Here is a 17,123-nt window from a genome sequence, read left to right as displayed (position 1 = left end):
AAAGCGGGCTATTAAAATTGGGACGGCCTGAGCTATTCGAATCCCCCGAAAAGATACGGAAGGAGGATGTGCTATGGGTAAAAAATAACTTTAAGAAGATGTTGTCTATAGAACGGGAGGATATAGAGCTGCAGAAACCACTTGTAAGGGCTCATTTCTTAACAAAAACAAACATTTGTACTGAACCCTATTTGATATCAGTTAACATCCCATGCCATCGCTGGCTTTTAACTAGGTTTCGTTTTAACTTAGTCCCATTTCTACTAGGCGAATTTCAGGAGTGGAGTAACCCTGAGTCTTCAACACCATGTAAGTGTGATAATTTTTCCACTCAGAATACCGTTCATTTTATGATGTTTTGCCCCTTCTATTCCACTATGCGGAATAAGTACTTAATTCCAATCCTAAAAGGGAAGGGATTCATGCAGGTTAGACCAGCATTACTTTACCTACAGCTATTAAGTTCACCATGGGATATTTTTAACATTGCCAGTTTTCTGGTCGCAGCCATACGTTCTAAAAAAGTGTAAATTTAGTTGTGTATTTTTGTAAGCCGGGTACATTGCACATAGCACTTTTTCTGGTCTTACCTGTGCCCGACACTTTGCACCCAGTATATTCCATGATTGTACTGTTTGATATGTTTGCACTTTATCCCGTATGCGTCTTTTGCACTATGCATTAAGCACTTTATGAACTATGTGATATGTAATGTGCATACTTCTCTTTAGAACTCCCGTGTATTTCGTACATTTTATCTATGCTTAGATACGCATTGTTTTTAATTTTGAAATCCTGTTTTAACTTGTTTAGTAATTCACCATGAGTTGGTAGATGATACCCTGTATTTTTAATTTGTAATTGTATTATATGATTGATTGTATTGTCTACTTTTATGACATTAATTTGTCGAATAAAGTATTTGACTGACTACTAAGGGCTCTGCTTTTGTATTTTACCGTGGGACTCCCACCTCGGCGACGGGGAATGATTCAGGCATGTGAATCTATGTAAGATACCCCAATACTGGATACGTTTGTATTCTCTTTAAGTTGTGAGAGAATGTTTTAAATGTAATTCCTGCATCAACCTGGGAGTTTTATGGTTTTAGGAATCTGGTTGGATTGTTGTGAGTTACTCTGGTGTATTCATATAGTAAGGCAAGACGTTTGTTTACTCCTTATGTTGTGAGAATGTATTCCATTTACTTTCTGCATCGACCTGGTAGTCTTGCTGTTTTAGGAATCGGTTTGCTTCCCTTTACTCTGGTATACCCATATATAGTAAGATGTGATATGAGTAATAGATTGATGAGGTCATGAACCGCTTACTTACAAGTAATCCTATTTATTCTATTTACCCTTTTCTAGTACCAGTACATAGAATCCTCCCTCCCTTTACAACATTGATTACCTTTTAGATTTTGAAAGAAAGGAAGTGCATTGGGTGTATTCCCCTTTATTGGGCCTAGAGGGGAGGTGAGACACCTCATCAAGTATTTATTGATACGAGAAATGGGTAATCACAGTAATGAGATTTTCCCATTACAGACTTTCACATCCACCTTCTAAACTTACCTTGGTTAGTCCGTCCCACCAACGGTCCTGTTGATATGAGGCTGGAATCTACTTCAGATAGCTCTGTGTCAGACATGTCTGCTAAGGTTATTTCCTCCACCTGTTTTCTTGGGCTAAGTTGGATCTGCCGATTACTTCGAGGTCGATTAGGCCTTGGACTGGCGAGGTAGCTTTTGTCACCCATAGATTCCTCCTCTGAAGTGAAAGGTGGGGTGCTGCAGAGAAAACAATGTTTCAGCATTTGCAGTTGCTAGACATACACACTATAAACGTATATGAAGAAAAGGTAATTTAGAGGTATACTGTTAACATTATTGTAAAGCTGTGACTAGAAATTTTTTCGGTAGTTTGCAAATGCTTCAAACCAGGTAACACAATTAATGTCTTACTGCAACACATTTTCTCATTTCAAAGCTAGCAACTTCACATGCATTTATTATTATTAAATTGCTTGAGAATTTCTTCTTGAATTACTACCTGTAAGTTCCATACGAAAGGATTGCTTCAAGTGCTGGCTCTGCATTGTAGAATTTTCAGTGAAGTCATCAATGTAAGAATAATTCAATGCTGCATGCATGGAACCGCCACACTTCATCGCCATATAGTTGTCCTTAAATTCATAAACAGGGTGAACCTGTCTTTATGATGATCAGCACCATTCAGGAGCACATCCAAGTCAACCTTTTTTAGAACTTTAGAGTGCCAGACTCCAGAGACGCCTATTTCAAGACTGCATATTAGCACTGCTAGTGTAAAATGCAAAAGACCGATCTAACATGGAGGGAATTATTCAACAGTTAATGACTATTTAAAATCTTATGACGAAGAGGGATACAGTCAATGCAAAGGCATACTATGAAAAGTGTGGTGAGAAACTGCAAAGTGGAAGACTGACAGAACACTATTATTTACAAAGATTAAGCAGCAGTGGGGTTGACTAAATTAAGAAACTTACGTTTGTAGTCATAGAGATCGTTGCTAGGAAATGTTAGGATCAGTGATGGAGGGGGTTAGAAACCGTTTTGTAGCTGTAGGAAGAGGGATGAAACCCCTTTTTGGCTAGAGAAAGTGAATTCCAAAGGACTAAGCAAAGAATAAGAATAACAAACTTGAACTGTCTGACAACTCTCTGGAAAGATAAAGGGAAAGACTCCTCTATTCTAAATCTTGATATAGGGGCCAAATAAACTCTGACGAACATTTGAAAGTTTCATCGGACAGGTGTAGCAGGTAGAACATAACTTGGTGGGGTCGCACCGACATGGCATTCAGTTGCTTACTCTTGCACCACATACAGAAGTATTTCCACTAAGTGTTGTAAATGTTTGTTGTAGCTGGTGCAGAAGCCTCTGCCAGTGATGCCCTGAACTCTGAGGAACAAAGATGGCCAAATTCTAAGCGATCGGGAGGCAAAGAAGTGGTCAGGTTGAGTGACTAAGTTGTGAGGGAGAACTTGAACGCTGTGTTTGGAATGGATTTAAGGCTATTTTTCGATTTAATCAGTGGATACTGAGACAGTCAAACGAGCGTAGAACACTGGAATTGGCACGGCCATACTGAGGCAACTACTATACGGGAACAGTGCTCTGCTTTGAACTTTCTCAGGACTCTGCAAATGAAAAGAAAGGACCAAAGGCATAGGCAAATGTTTGACCACCTCAATGAATAAGCATTGCCCCTGAACCCTCATTGCCAGGACCTGATTGCTCAGCACAGACAATTTTTGTTCTGCAATTAAATTCAGTGCTGGAAGGCCCCGTTTCCTGAACACATGTTGTTTGAGTTTGAGTTTAAAAATATTTATATATTCGATTTGTGCAGTTGAAGATACTACATAGGGTCTATGTCACCGGTCCCCGCTTGCTTCACATGGGTTACACAGATGATGGTCTATGTCGGCGTGGTTGTGGCTTGCTTGGTACTTTTCTTCATATTCTGTGGGAGTGCCCGAAGGTGATGCGTTTCTGGACTGGTGTACATGCAGTGATGGAGGAGGTTACGGGTGTGGCGCTGCTCCCTGAGGCTCGGCGATGTGTGTTGAATGTATGGGAACCGACTGACTGCGATGTGGCACAAGAACGTTGGGTGACTTTGGGCAACATGATCGCTAAAAGGGACATTGCGCAGCTCTGGGGGTCCGGCCGGCCCCCCACAGTTGCGAAATGGAAAGAAACCATGGATTGGTGCATGTTCCGTGAGAAGACGGTGTACGTGGCCAGGGGCAAGCCTAGGGCGTGGAGTAAGGTGTGGGGTCCCTGGAATTCCTATCGGGGAAATATCTGCGCCCCCCCCTTGGTGGTCGCACCGGACGTAACGATGTCCCCTTGACTTTGAGGTTCCTGGTCGCTTTGCGGGATTGATGCCTGCCCCTCTCCTGGCCCCCCCCCCGCCCCCTTTATCACACGAACATCTGTGTAATTGGCTGAACTGTCGCTGTTGTCCCCCGCCCATGAGAGAGCAAGTCCCTATTCATGGAGTTCTTTCGCCTGGTATAAGTTTCTTTTTGTTGTTTTCTTTATAAAATAGTTAATAAGAAACCTTTCTGCAGTACTATGTCCAGTTGTGGGCGGCTGTAGCCGCTATGTGTGCAGCTTGCTCCGACTCTTGTGACTACTGTATTATTGTCTTACATTAGCGGCCGGCCCATGCGGTTGTAGGCCCATGACTGTGAATATTCGATGTGTAAATAAAGGTTTTCAAAAAAATATATATATTTATATAGCGCACTTTCACCAGCGGTTTCATGGCGCAGCAACAGACAGATCCCCAGAGTAGGAGTAACAAAACATAGTAGGAAAGAGACAAAAACAACAAGTGATCTAATTAAAAGATTTAGCAAATAAATAGGCTTTAAGTTTTTTCCGGAATTGAGGGTAAAGAGTTAGAGATCTAAGCTCCAAAGGCAGGGAATTCCACAGGATTGGGGCAAGGGTCGCAAACTTTGATCCTCCCCATTTCTTCCTCCAGAAACGGGAGACTGACAACAGGGATTGCGTGGATGAGCGTAGTTCCCTAGTTGGAACATAGGGAACGATCTCAGATGTTATAAAGGCCGGAGCCGCGCCCAGTCGTGCTTGAAAGATGATAGAAGCAAGCTTAAACTGGACGCGTTCACGGACAGGGAGCCAGTGTAAGGATTTGAGAAGGGGGGTTACGTGGTAGGATTTTGGAAAATTGAACACCAACCGTGCCGCCTGGTTCTGGATCAGCTGCAAACGCCTTAAACTATATGCAGGTATACCTGCATATAGGGCGTTGCCATAATCCAGGCGGGAAAAAACCATCGACAAGATGATCAATTTCAAGGCATCGAGGGAAAAAAAGCGGGATACCTTGCGGATGGTGCGTGGTGACAGGAAAGAAGAGGACACCACAGAACTAACCTGGGAGTGAAGAGTGAGCTGAGAATTAAGTTTGATACCTAAAGTTTTAACTGAGATAGAAGGGACCGGGGGAGAACCTAGGGAAGGGGGCCAAAAAAGTGAAGACCAGGGACTGGAGCAACCACCCGTCAACACCAGCTCGGTCTTATCCGGGTTAAGTTTCAAGTGGTTGTAGTTCATCCAGTCCTGGATAAAAATCATAATAGACTGGAAGTTTGAGATGGAAACAGAGGAAGAAGACAGATTGAAAACAAGTTGGAGGTCATCCGCATAATTGTATACGCTGACCTCCATTTGCTGCAATGAAAAAATAAGGGGGGCAATATAAAGGTTAAACAAAAGAGGTGAAAGGGAGGAACCTTGGGGAACCCCGCACTGAACTTTCCGGAAGTCCGCAGAAAAGTCACCCAGGCGAACAGCCTGGGTGCGGTCCCTCAGGAAGGAGGATAACCATACCAGAGCGGTACCCCCGATCCCTGCCGCCCCGACACGGGAAAGTAAGATGGTATGGTCAACCGTGTCAAAGGCGGCTGAGAGATCGAGGAGAACCAAAGCCTGGGGCTGGTTGGTATCCATTCCCTCCCTGAGGTTGTCAAGGACCGAGAGTACTACGGACTCCGTAGAGTGTGCGGGGCGAAAGCCGGCCTGGCGGGGAGCCAAGACCCCATACTCCTCCACAAAAGTGCTCAAAGACCTGGTAACATGGCGTTCGAGCACCTTAGCCAAAAATGGTAGGAGGGAGATAGGGCGGTAATTGGCGGGGACCGAAGGGTCTGCACCAGGCTTCTTTAAGATGGGAACAATAACAGCTGTTTTCAGTGGATTGGCTACAACCCCCTGGGAAAGGGAACTGTTAAGGAAGTGAAGAGGGGGATCTGGACAAGTTGTATAAATGTGGCGAAGGATGTGCGCGGGACAAGTGTCCAATGGGGAGCCGGATTTAACAAGGGGAATTATCGAGGTCAAGGATTCCTTAGTCAAGAGGGGAAAGGCATCGAGTTGTCCATTAGATGGAGGACACTGAGGGTCAACAAAAGTCAGGGGGGGGGGTGAGGGAATGTTGGCTTTAATAATAGCAATCTTCTCAATAAAGAAATTATTTAAAGAGTGACAAAGGTCCTGGGAAGGGGAGGGCTTGAGAGATGTCCTATCGGAGAATGCCAAATTGTGGACAATCGAGAAAATTTCCCTCAGTTGATTCTCAGCTGCAAGAATCTTTGAGGAAAAGTAGGCCGTTTTTGCAGCCAAAATGGCCTTCTTATATTGAGACAGGAGAGTGGTGAACTCAGATCTGAGTAAGGGAGAATAATTCCTCCTCCAGGCACGCTCAGCTCGGCGTACCGCTAGTTTGATGGTCTTAAGATCCTCGTTAAACCACAAGTTGGCATCCTTCTCCCGCTTTGAAGTCACCTGCTTCAGCGGGGCAATGGAATCACAGCTTGAGGAGAGCCAATGTTCAATGGCAACGGCCTGAGAAAGAGTGGATAGGCCTTGTAGGGTAGGGTAGGAGGAGGCTAATAATGCGGATAGATTCTCCGGATCCACTCGGCTCCATGAGCGGACCCAAACATTCTTTGGGAGCGGGGGCCTAACAGTAGGGTTGATGGGAAAGGTAAACGAAATCAGGTGATGGTCGGACCAGGTGCAAGGTAAGATGGACAGAGAGTCTACCGGACAGTTCAAGGACCAAATCTGATCTAAGATATGTCCTTTGACGTGAGTAGGAGAATGAACGTGTGATACAAAATTGAGGGATTGAAGTGTATCTGAGAACTCTCTTGAGGACGGACATTCCGCTGGGTCTGAAGGCCAAAAGTTAAAATCTCCCAGTAATAAGATGGAAGAGTTATTGACGGTAAGTGTATCAGTGTTGTACCTGATCCTAATGGAGCTCCTATTCAAGGCAACCATAAAGGGAGCAGCCATCTGACTGGTTGTTCTGGACCTTGCTTCCTATGTTCCAGTCCCATAGCAGCAGCGACTCCCCCCACAGAGACGAAAATGTCATGCTTCTCTCTGTGGCGATGTAGTTGTGTTGTCTGTTCTTATCAAGAGAGCTTGGCTAGCTAGTCACGGCAGGAGAACATGAAGACTTAGTCCCAAGGTTACATTAAATCTATATGGAGTGACTTTTCCTTGTCAAACCTGACACCTCTTGTGTATAGCTTGTGCATTTGAACTCCATCTCATTCCACTGAGGGATCATGACAAACATGTCTGATGTATTAAGAAGGAAGGAAAGGCCTGTATTCAGCCTGTATTCAGGCTGTCTGAAAACCTCCAACACAGCACAGCTTTCTTGAGGTGTATGGAGACTGTCACAGTGTTGCTCAATAACCTTGTTGACTGGTACAATTGTTGGTCTAGTTCTTACTGAACGGGTGTCATCCGCAGCTAGCAGAAGGGAACTAGCCCTTTAAAAGATGGCAGTAGGCCTACCAGTGATTTGCAAGTCCTGACTGGAACTGACTTTTGGTGACAGATGCTTGCAGACAATGTTAGACGTTTTGCAACCAGGTGTGATGAGGGAAATGCCTTGTCCAGCAGCATAACCAGGTTTGCTGCTAGATACTGAATTCTTCTCACATGACAAATGGAGAAATTTCGGGCATTTAGTAACAGACTCAACCAATGAAAGAGGTTGATCCAAGCTGTTTTGGAGGCATAAGCCTCTTTTTCTGAAGGAGCCTTCACAAGCCCATCTTTCACCAGCATGGTCAGGAAATATACCCATATATGTAGGTAGGCTGCCACAGAGACTAGATGCCTTTGTGAATAACTGGAGGCAGATTTCAGGCCGAAGTAGAGCACCTTGAACTGGTGGTGCTACCAGCCATGGAGACATGGAGGTAGGCATCCTCTAGGTCCAGGGCATTAAGAAGTCAATCTACTTGCAAGTAACAGGATTTTCTGCTTGGTGGCCCCCCAAAAGGACTGTTTATTCAGAGACTTGTTGAGTTCTCAGAGCTCCATAATAAGCCTTAATTTCCCCATTTTCTTCCAGACAAGGAAGACCCTGGAGTAGAAACGCAAATATCTCTGTGGCCTCAGCACCTTTTTGATTGCTCCTTTGAAAAGAAGAATTATTTCCTGGTGAAGCTCCTGCAGATGGTATTCTTTTCCTTTGTTGATGTTTGGCTAACCTTATGAGGAACTCCAGGGTGTGCTCAGACCACTCTATCTGGCGTACCCAGTGATCAATGGCAAATTTGGCCCTTTCAGGACTGCTGGCCTGCTAGGGGGACTGAAGAGGGCAGGCAAAATGGAGAACTCAGGCTTACTTGGTGGTATCATGGAAGCGCATTTGGGAGACATCCATCTTCTTTCTCATCAACCTGTGATTCTATGTTGTGACCGGAGGCAAGGATTAAGCTATTACTTCCTTTGTTTTATTGAATAGCAGCCTTTTGTTTTTCAAGTGCCAAACACACTACTATTCGCATAAACCCTTGGCAATATGAAGAGAGTTCAACAACCAATCAGTAATAGAGTCCACACAACATACAATCAGCCAGCGTCAGCCTGGAGATACAGTCCTTCTCCCATTGCTCTTCATCCTCTTTCTTCGCTACTCGAAGCCAAGTTTATTCTGCATGTTCCCACATAACTGTTAATGATTTATGCCTGTTTAATGTGCCTTGCTGTTTTTCGACTTTAAGATATTATTTGCTCGGCTGCGAGACCGCGTGCGCTTCCTTTGTGGTTTTTAATTTGGTGCGTGGTCCGACACGGTGTGGTCCCCTGCCCGCCAGAGATGCGCGTCTCGAGTTCCAACGTGCGCCCTTCAATTCCCTGTCAGGTCAGGATTGAAGTTGCATGCCGGTGCCGGTGAGGAGCTCCCTGCCTGGTAAGACACGCCATGACATCGAGGTTGGCATTATACTGTTTTGTCTCAGCGAGGGTGTTGACTGTGCCTTCAATGCCCCTTGTACCAGGGTCTGTAACTTGAAAGCGCTGCGGCGCACAATGCTTTGGGAGTGGGTTTCCGTGCCTGGCCCTGCTTATTCACTAGCATTAGAGGCGAGTGGCCTGTGAGCTGCGGCCTTTTAGCACCAAATAGCAACTGCCTTTGCTGTGACATCTACATGGTCACATATCACAAACCTACATGATTGGAAACACATACTCCCCTAGTAATTGGCACCAAGGGAGAGAGTGTTCCTGGGCTTGGACCCTCCACAGTGCGGCTCTGCCCACACCATATTCTGTTGACTGTCACCCAGTCCTTTTTTTCTGCAGCACTGCCTGCCATTTCTAGTGCTTTCAGCTCTCACACTTGTGACTGCGGCTACTTAGTGTGTCTTGCGCATAGAGCCTCCTGTAGCGCCTAATAACCACAAATGGATATCACTAAGGTTATCAAAGAAGAAGGAGATAGCACTCTTCTAATGGGATGACAATTTTTATGAGGCCTTAGATGCCTTTATTTATAGGGCAGTTGAAGAAGCCATGGAGCCCTTAGAACTACACTTATCTCAACAAACTGTGTTAGAATGTGAAAAGGTCACCAAACAAGGGCAGGCGGCCATAGAACCCTCCTCTGAGCCTCATGAACCTAGTCCAGCCCTAGCCCAGCGCAAAAGGCGAGGGGGAATTGATTTGGATGCTTTTGCGCACCCTATAAAGGCCTTCCTTAATCAGGTCCTTCCCTTTATTCCTCTCGGGATCAGGCTGGTTTGGCCCCTGAGCCAGTACAACCATGTCTCCAGACCTGGAAGATGATCCCCAGACAGACACTCACAATGAGACTGGTCCTTCCAGACCCTGGCTCCCCTTTGCCCTTCCCAGTGCCCTCAAAACCAGATGGAGCGTCTGACACGTTACACCCTGACGATATTATTCAACACAGGTCAGCAGACTGGGTACCCTCAGAGAAGGTGACGAAATATGTGGCTGCTCGCATTTGTTAACCTCTCGAGAAGCTGGCTCCGACACCAGATTTAGATTAGAGAATCGCCAAATTCATGAAGGACCCAAAAACAGGGATTAACAGGCCCTGGCATACGTGCCAGGACAAGCTCCTGGATGCCACTGGCCCACTGACCAAAATTCTTGACATGGCTGAGGATGTTAAGGTGGCTGGCGCCACACTCTTGAGTTGGGTGCAACGTGCCATCATTTTCTTAGGAATCAGGGACTGTGTGTGATCGTCTGAGCGTCACTGCTCTTTCCTTTTCAAAATAGACCCGAAACGCATGGATCTGGAGCTGTTTGAAGCAAGCGTGGTGGCTCAGGGAAACCTCTTGGGGTACCCATTATCAGAGAATTGGGCAAGTTCGTGGGTACTTTCACAGCCTTAGATAAGGCACAGTCTTCCCTCAAAAGAGTTCTAATCCTTGTATTTTTCAAGGGGCCAGCCTAGGCAGGGACCTTTAGTTTAGCCGCCCAATCTCCCTGTACCCTCCCAGGGGTAAAGGCTCTCAGAAGGGCTCCTACCAGAACCAGTCTGGGTTCGCCAATTTTTACCCTACCTGTGGGCATCGTTTCAGAAGCGAGGGAAAGGAATCAAATCTGCTCCCAGTGCCGGTGAGTGTTCTCCCTTCTACCCTTCTAAGGGTAGGAGGCAGTCTGGAATATTTTTCCCAAGCCTAGAGGTCCATCATGTCAGACACGTAGGTTTTGGTAACAATGCAAGGTTTTCTAATAGGGATTCCCCAGGCAAGACACCCGTCCAAGCCCCCTCCAGCTTTCCACTCAAAACGCGGCCTTGACAGATGCAGAGGTATCAACGTTATTGGAGAAGGGCACTATCTGCCCTACGTCGCCTCACCCTTACGGATTCATTATGAATATTTTGTTTCCATCGACAAGCTGACAGGGGTCAGCACCCGGTCATCAACTTGCACGAATTCAATGAGTGGCTGGTGTACCGCCACTTCAAAATGGAGAGTATTCACCTCCTTTGCGATGTCCTACACCCATCAGATTGGATGGTGCATCTAGATGTAAAGGATGCTTACCTGGCAATACCAATTTGTTCACCCTACCGAAGATTTCTCTAATTTATTTGACAACAAACATGAATTTTCCATTCTGCTCTTCGGTCTCTGCTCTGCCCCCTTGTGCTTCACGAAGGTTCTCAAACTGGTCATGGAGTACCTTCGGGCACAGGGGATCCGTCTGATTGTATATTTGGATGACATGCTCCTTCTAGCTCAGTGTCCAGGCCAACTATTGCTCCAGTTGCAGAGGGTGGTCAATCTGTTGCAACATATTGGATTTGTCATTAACGAAAAATGTCCCTCTTGATCCCTTCTTGGGAGACAGTGTTTCCAGAATTTGTCATAGATTCCACCAAGGCGATGCGGAGTCTCTCAGCTTGGAAAGTGCCGAAGATCCGTCACAAGTTAAGAAAGACGCTATCCAAACAGCACATTTCACTGCATCAAATCTCCTGTCTGGAGTGGCTCCTGTCATCCTCGATACAAGCGATCTTCCTGAGGCCTCTTCACTACTGTGTACTTCAGCGCCTGAAGGCTGTTCACCTACGCAAAGGCCTGACATATTCCCAAAAGGTCACAATCTCAGTATAGGCACAGGAAGAGATAATCTGGTGGCTATCTCCCACTGCTGCCTGGAATGGAAGAGCAATTTTCACATCAGATCACGATTTAATCAAAGAGTCTGACGCCATTAGCTCAGGCTGGGAAGCGAGATGTGGAGAGTTTCCAACAGGTGGTGTGTGGACGCCTCAGAAGCAAGGACTTCATATCAACCGCTTCAAGCTTCTTGCGGGGTCCTTTGCGGTCCGCTGTTTGACCCGAGACAGGGTCCAGTCATGTGTCCTCTTAAAGATGGACAATATATCAGCAGTCCGATATATCAATCATTTAGGGGCATGTGCTCCAAAGCCGTTTCCGATATGGAGGCCAGTTTTTGGCATTACTGACTGAATCATCACATTACAGTCATGGCAGAATACCTTACTGTCACCAGGGTTCGGGTGGTTGTTTCCGATATTAGGTAAAAAACCCTCATTCACGTAAAGCGGTTCAGGGGCGGTATATCTTGATTCTCTGCCTTGATTTTAACTACGTGACAGCATCATCATGGGGTTTGTTCTCATGCTTCCTCCGCCCGGAGGGAACCACTAGATGTTACAGTAGGGATCAGAAATGAAAAGTAAAAAAAAAAATTGTGAAGTGCTCGTGTGACGTGAAAAATTATTATGTTAAAAAATTCCTCATGCTGCCTGGACTCAATTTTATTCCGTTCGGTGCAAGGGAAAAGAATAAAATACAGAGATGTGCAGAAGGGACGTGTAAAGAGTCCACTGCACTGTTAGTCTGAGTGGTTGGTCGACATGTTTCAGCCCCTAGAGTGCCCGAAAGGGTCAGGGGGCTTTCTTCAGGACCTCTGGAAAATGTGATGTGTGAAGGAAATGGAAAATATCCAAAACCAAGTTGGAAGTTCGAGTATTACTCTATGGAACTTGAAAGAGGATAATACCTATGGGGGGAAGGGAGGAGAAAGAAAATAGACGTACGGGTCCTCGTTAGTTCAGGGAGGCCGAGGTCTTCGTATGATGAAGCTGCGCTAATAATACAATGGCAAATCTTTAAATACAGCATTATTGTATGGTTTTGCAAGTGAAGTTCGAACACACAGCAGGTAGGGGGATTAAGAGGCACAAGGAGCAAGTATAATCATGGCAGGTCTATGGCAAAGAATAGAAGTTCAAATGCATACTGTTAAAATGACAAAAGAGGGGTAATGATAGTCTATGTAAATGGAAGGCACAACTTGGCCGGTTAATCGCACACGAACATACAAAGCTGCATTCTGCACATTCCATAAATTAATCTGACACATCTGTGGCAAATAGTAAAAGGTCGAGTGTGTATTGTTAAACTGACAAACAGGAGTAATGATGATGTCTATCTCCCTCTACATTGATTTAAATATATGGAGCAGCGTGCAGCTGTGGGAGTTTAACTTCCTTGAAATCTCTGTATCTTTTTACAAGATCAGGTCGATCTTGAAAACTAATATTCTTGATCCAACCTTCATTTGATGATGGCTGAGAATTTAGGATTAAGTTACTCTGCAGACGAGATCAATGCAATCCTTTCCCTTCCCTCTTTGTTGCAAGATGGAGATCTTACACAAACCTTAGCACAAAACAACGACTGGGACCTATTAAAACCGCTATCCATGGCGTCATTATGACGGAGTATCTCCGCGCAAATGCTGCACCAAAAGGCCTCAGGGTACATAATGCTCCAAGGATCTTTCTCCAAGACCTAGCTTTCAGAAAAGACTGGTCAGCCATTTCATGGATGCACCAGAGACTACCTAGTCTTGATGATCAAGACCGCAACCAGACTAACTGAAGCTCTTACAATCAAGATACAACTAAGTGAAGCTAAACTTAAAAATATGGGACATATCACGGTGTATAAAAAGAGGTTGGAAGAGATCAACCGCGAAATGAACGAGACCAAGGAATACCTAACACAGAAAAAAATTCAGAAACTAGGCAAGGATCTAAAACGATTTTCCATGGAGAAAATGCATCCCTATAGCAAAGATGATAATGAAGCACCAGACTGCCAGACCGACAATGACTCTAGCGGGAATTCTTCTAATAACTCAGATTGGAGTGGGGAAGATACCACACAACAACGTAGGTACAGAGGCTCAAAAAGACGCCAACAAAGGCGTAGACTGAATACATGGCGAAATCCAAACTTTGGGGAACATCCGCCCCCTCTTTTCCACCCTTTTGCTCCGAACTACCAAGGATGGTTCAATCCATACCAAACAGCACCACCACAACTAGGACCTTACATGGGACCTTACACACAACAGTCGCCTTTTTTAGGGAGAGGCCGAACCAACCAGAGAGGGAGAAGGAGAGGCGTCACTTGGACAGACCAGGAGAGACAAGTACTAACCAGAAGCATGTCCAACATAACCAAAGAGAAACCAAGTACCAGCACGATTCGTTAATATTCAACCTCTCCAACATCACTCTCTCCAAAGAACAAGAATCTGTCCTCAATAAAGGACTAGGCTTTGTACCCACTCCACCTTTGGATATTTTCAAACTACAATGTGAGGTCGCCCAATTCTGTAGGACTCTCAAACTGAAGGCCTTCTTTCAAGATAAAGAACGCAATCCCAATACAGGAGATTCCCCATTAAGACCTAAATCCACCTTCTGCCCCATGAACCATCAAATCCCTGTAGAGATCCAGGCTTTTGAGCAAGCAATCATGAAGGAAATTAACGAGCTTGATAATCAAGTCAGAAAACCCTTTATGAACACCACAATTACAGAAAAGAAAGCCCTGGAAGAACTCAAATTACATAAGGACATCATCATCAAACCTGCGGACAAGGGTGGTGGCATAGTTATACTAAATAAAGAAGGTTACAATGCACAATGCCTCGAGTTATTATCTGACAGGAAATTCTACTGAGTAATAAAAGAAGATCCTACATTGAGATTACAAAGAATCATCAACCTAATGGTAGAGGAAGCAGAGACCAACAGATGGATCTCCAAGAATGAAGCCTCATTTTTACAAACTGACTCCCCACGAATACTTTACTTCTACTCTCTCCCGAAGGTACCCAAGGCCAGACAACCTCCACCAGGACGTCCCATCGTATCTGGCATTGGTCAGTCCTTGAACCCCTCTCCCAGTTCGCTGACCAATACCTTAGACCAATGGTACAACGCACACCTACTTATTTGAAAGACACTCGTGACCTTCTCAACCTATTGAAAGATCAGACCTTTACCAGTGACACTATGCTACTTGTGGGATTAGACGTGGAAAGTCTGTACACGAGTTTACCACAGCAAGCAACTCTAAACACCCTTGAAGATCTAATCTTTGAAACAGACTGGCCATACCACACACCTAGACACTTCGTGTTGGAATGCAGCAGACTGGCCCTCACCGAAAATTATTTTGAATATGACGGCACACTTTACCAACAATGCCACGGTACTTCCATGGGAAGTACCTTTGCCCCAAGTGTGGCGGGTCTCTATGTGAGCAATTTTGAAAGCACTTACATACAAAAGGACAGGAACCCATTCCTTTCCAAGATTCTTTTTTGGAAAAGATACATAGACGATGTCATCATGTTCTGGGAAAGCTCAGAAGAGAACCTACAAGACTTCTGTAACTGGATCAATACACAAGACCAATGTCTCAAGTTCACTTACAATGCCAACAGGGAACGACTAGACTTTCTTGACCTCAATATCTATGTAGTGAACAATGTCATCAAGACCAAAACCTTTTTCAAACCTACTGCCAAAAATAGCCTTCTTTCACACAATAGCTTTCATCCCCGTCCCCTGAGAGAAAATCTGCCTTATAGTCAATTTCTCCGGAACTGCAGTGAACTCAAACAGTACAAGATACAAGCACAAGACCTTTGCACAAAACTTTCTAAACGTGACTACCCTATTAAAACAATCAACAAATGCCAGAAGAGAGCAAGAAATCAACCGAGAGAGAGCCTTCTAGACACGACACCAAAAACTATTGCACCTGACAAATTGACTTGTCTTACTACATATAATATAGTTAGTAACACAGTCAAAGAAATCATCAACAAAAACTGGCGCATATTGACATCAGGCTCTCTAGATTGGCCGAAACCTTTGTTTGCCAACAAGAGAACAAGAAACTACAAAGACATGTTGGTCCACACACAGCCACCAGAACCGAGGACAAGCCCAGTCACGAATACCTTATGGGCCTTACCACCAGTGATCGGTCATTTCCCTTGCGGACACTGCTCCGTGTGTAACCTGACAGAAATCACCAAAACCATAGAGCTGACACCTAAATTGATCTGGAGAATGAGACAACACACTAATTGCAATACGACCCACGCAATTTACATGATTACCTGTCCCTGTAATCTCAGGTACATCGGCATGACTTGTCGCAAAGTCAAACAAAGAATTTGCGAACACAGGAGCAACGTGAACTGTAAACGAGGAACAGCGAAAATGAGTAGCCACTATATTGACCACCCACATACTCTGAATGATCTCAAATGGATCATACTTGAAACCCTAACCTCCAAACCATCTAATGAGTAGCCACTATATTGACTACCCACATACTCTGAATGATGGGTGCACCGTTTAAAGAGCAATCAAAAAGGACTTAACGATGAAATTCCTTGGTTGAGTGTCTTGTAAGAATCGACACCCCATTTCCATGACATGAGATCATGAGCCCTTTTTCTACCTTTCCCTATGAGCAGCAGACGTATCCCTTCTACATGCAGTATATATTATATCTACTGCTGTAGAAGTGGACCTCAGCATGCCTACCAGTGCAAGGGTTTTGCCCTTCTCTGCACAGAGTCCTCAGACCAATAGGAAGAAGTTGGCACAGAAACTGGAATAGAAAATACAAAGTTTAATAAACCTCATGAGGTGGAACTACATTCACACAGCACCCTTCGGTATTGAATGAAGTAGCACACCAAACAGAAGGAGCATGGTCCTTTTATACCCACACAGGGGTTTGAAAGAGGGCGGTACAAGTACAGCAGAAGATTTTATGTACATATAAGGTCATATAGAAATGCACAGTTGACAAGTAGGAGGAGTTAACAGTTTGCCAATGCTAGTAAACACATCCTGGCAGTTACATACTACTAACGGCTGCAAGGACAGTTGAAAACTCACTGGGCATGTGCAAAGGTGGAAGATGCCAAATATGGTTCGTTTCTAGGCAGATTACAAGAGCAGTCAACACTGAGGGAGGACAAAGCACATGGTGAGCACATGGCAAACAAAATGGCTGTCAGAAATACAAAATGGATTCCACAAAATGGACAAGATAGCCTCTAAATACAAGATGGATTCCGCTAATGCTAATCCAATCGCTGCCAATTTACAACACTGCCATACAGTTAATATACCTGGTGCAAGATTATTAGTCTTGTTTTTTGAGCAATCATCATTTCACTACTGTAACACTAACTAATTCACCAAAGACGATATAATTCTAACCCCTATTGAGTGCTTAATCATCTGCACCATTGCGTTCACAAATATCTATTTTCACTTCTATTCTTATCTTTATTTATTTTCTACTTCCATATTCACCTCCATATACATATTTTTCGCAATGCATTCATTACGAGTCTGTCTTCTACACACACACCAGCGTATTTA

The 17,123-nt window shown here is 44.7% G+C and overlaps 1 protein-coding gene across 2 annotated transcripts in view; it reads right to left on the bottom strand.

Annotated features, from left to right (window-relative positions):
- Nucleotides 1–17,123, bottom strand: part of DZIP1L (DAZ interacting zinc finger protein 1 like) — a 521,233-nt gene that overhangs the window by 52,060 nt on the left and 452,050 nt on the right. For both annotated transcript variants that reach the window (XM_085634320.1, XM_085634319.1), the window contains exon 15: nucleotides 1,578–1,792. In XM_085634320.1, the coding sequence (XP_085490446.1) occupies nucleotides 1,578–1,792 (215 nt within the window). The remainder of the gene's footprint in view (nucleotides 1–1,577; nucleotides 1,793–17,123) is intronic.

Source organism: Triturus cristatus, chromosome 11 (genome assembly GCF_964204655.1).
Source record: "Triturus cristatus chromosome 11, aTriCri1.1, whole genome shotgun sequence".
In the NCBI taxonomy this organism is placed as follows: domain Eukaryota; kingdom Metazoa; phylum Chordata; class Amphibia; order Caudata; family Salamandridae; genus Triturus; species Triturus cristatus.
The sequence above is the reverse complement of the archived record's forward strand: the minus strand, read 5'-3'. Positions and strand labels throughout refer to the sequence as shown.